This window comes from Penaeus monodon, chromosome 21, assembly GCF_015228065.2.
Source record: "Penaeus monodon isolate SGIC_2016 chromosome 21, NSTDA_Pmon_1, whole genome shotgun sequence".
NCBI classification, from domain to species: Eukaryota; Metazoa; Arthropoda; class Malacostraca; order Decapoda; family Penaeidae; genus Penaeus; species Penaeus monodon.
Genome location: NC_051406.1, coordinates 20,755,164 through 20,755,378, shown reverse-complemented (window position 1 = coordinate 20,755,378; position 215 = coordinate 20,755,164). Strand labels below are relative to the sequence as shown.

The 215-nt window shown below is 50.2% G+C and overlaps 1 protein-coding gene across 4 annotated transcripts in view; it reads left to right on the top strand.

Moving 5' to 3' along the window:
* The window catches only part of LOC119586329 (galactose-1-phosphate uridylyltransferase-like), a 7,585-nt gene that overhangs the window by 2,295 nt on the left and 5,075 nt on the right, over positions 1-215 (top strand). For all 4 annotated transcript variants that reach the window (XM_037935040.1, XM_037935039.1, XM_037935041.1 and 1 more), the window contains exon 3: positions 33-202. In XM_037935040.1, the coding sequence (XP_037790968.1) occupies positions 33-202 (170 nt within the window). The remainder of the gene's footprint in view (positions 1-32; positions 203-215) is intronic.

The following is a 215-nucleotide window of genomic DNA, read 5'->3' as shown; positions in this document are numbered from 1 at the left end:
CAAGAACTTTTATTTCTACTAACTTTCATAAGAGCATCAACACGTGAGGTTCAATCCTTTGCGAGGGGACTGGATATTAGTGTCTCCCCATCGCATGAAGAGGCCATGGGCAGGACAGGTTGAGAAGCCAGTTGGAGAGGACATACCAGCCCATGACCCGAAGAACCCTCTCTGCCCAGGTGTGGTGCGCCCAAATGGGGAGGTAAGATCATATG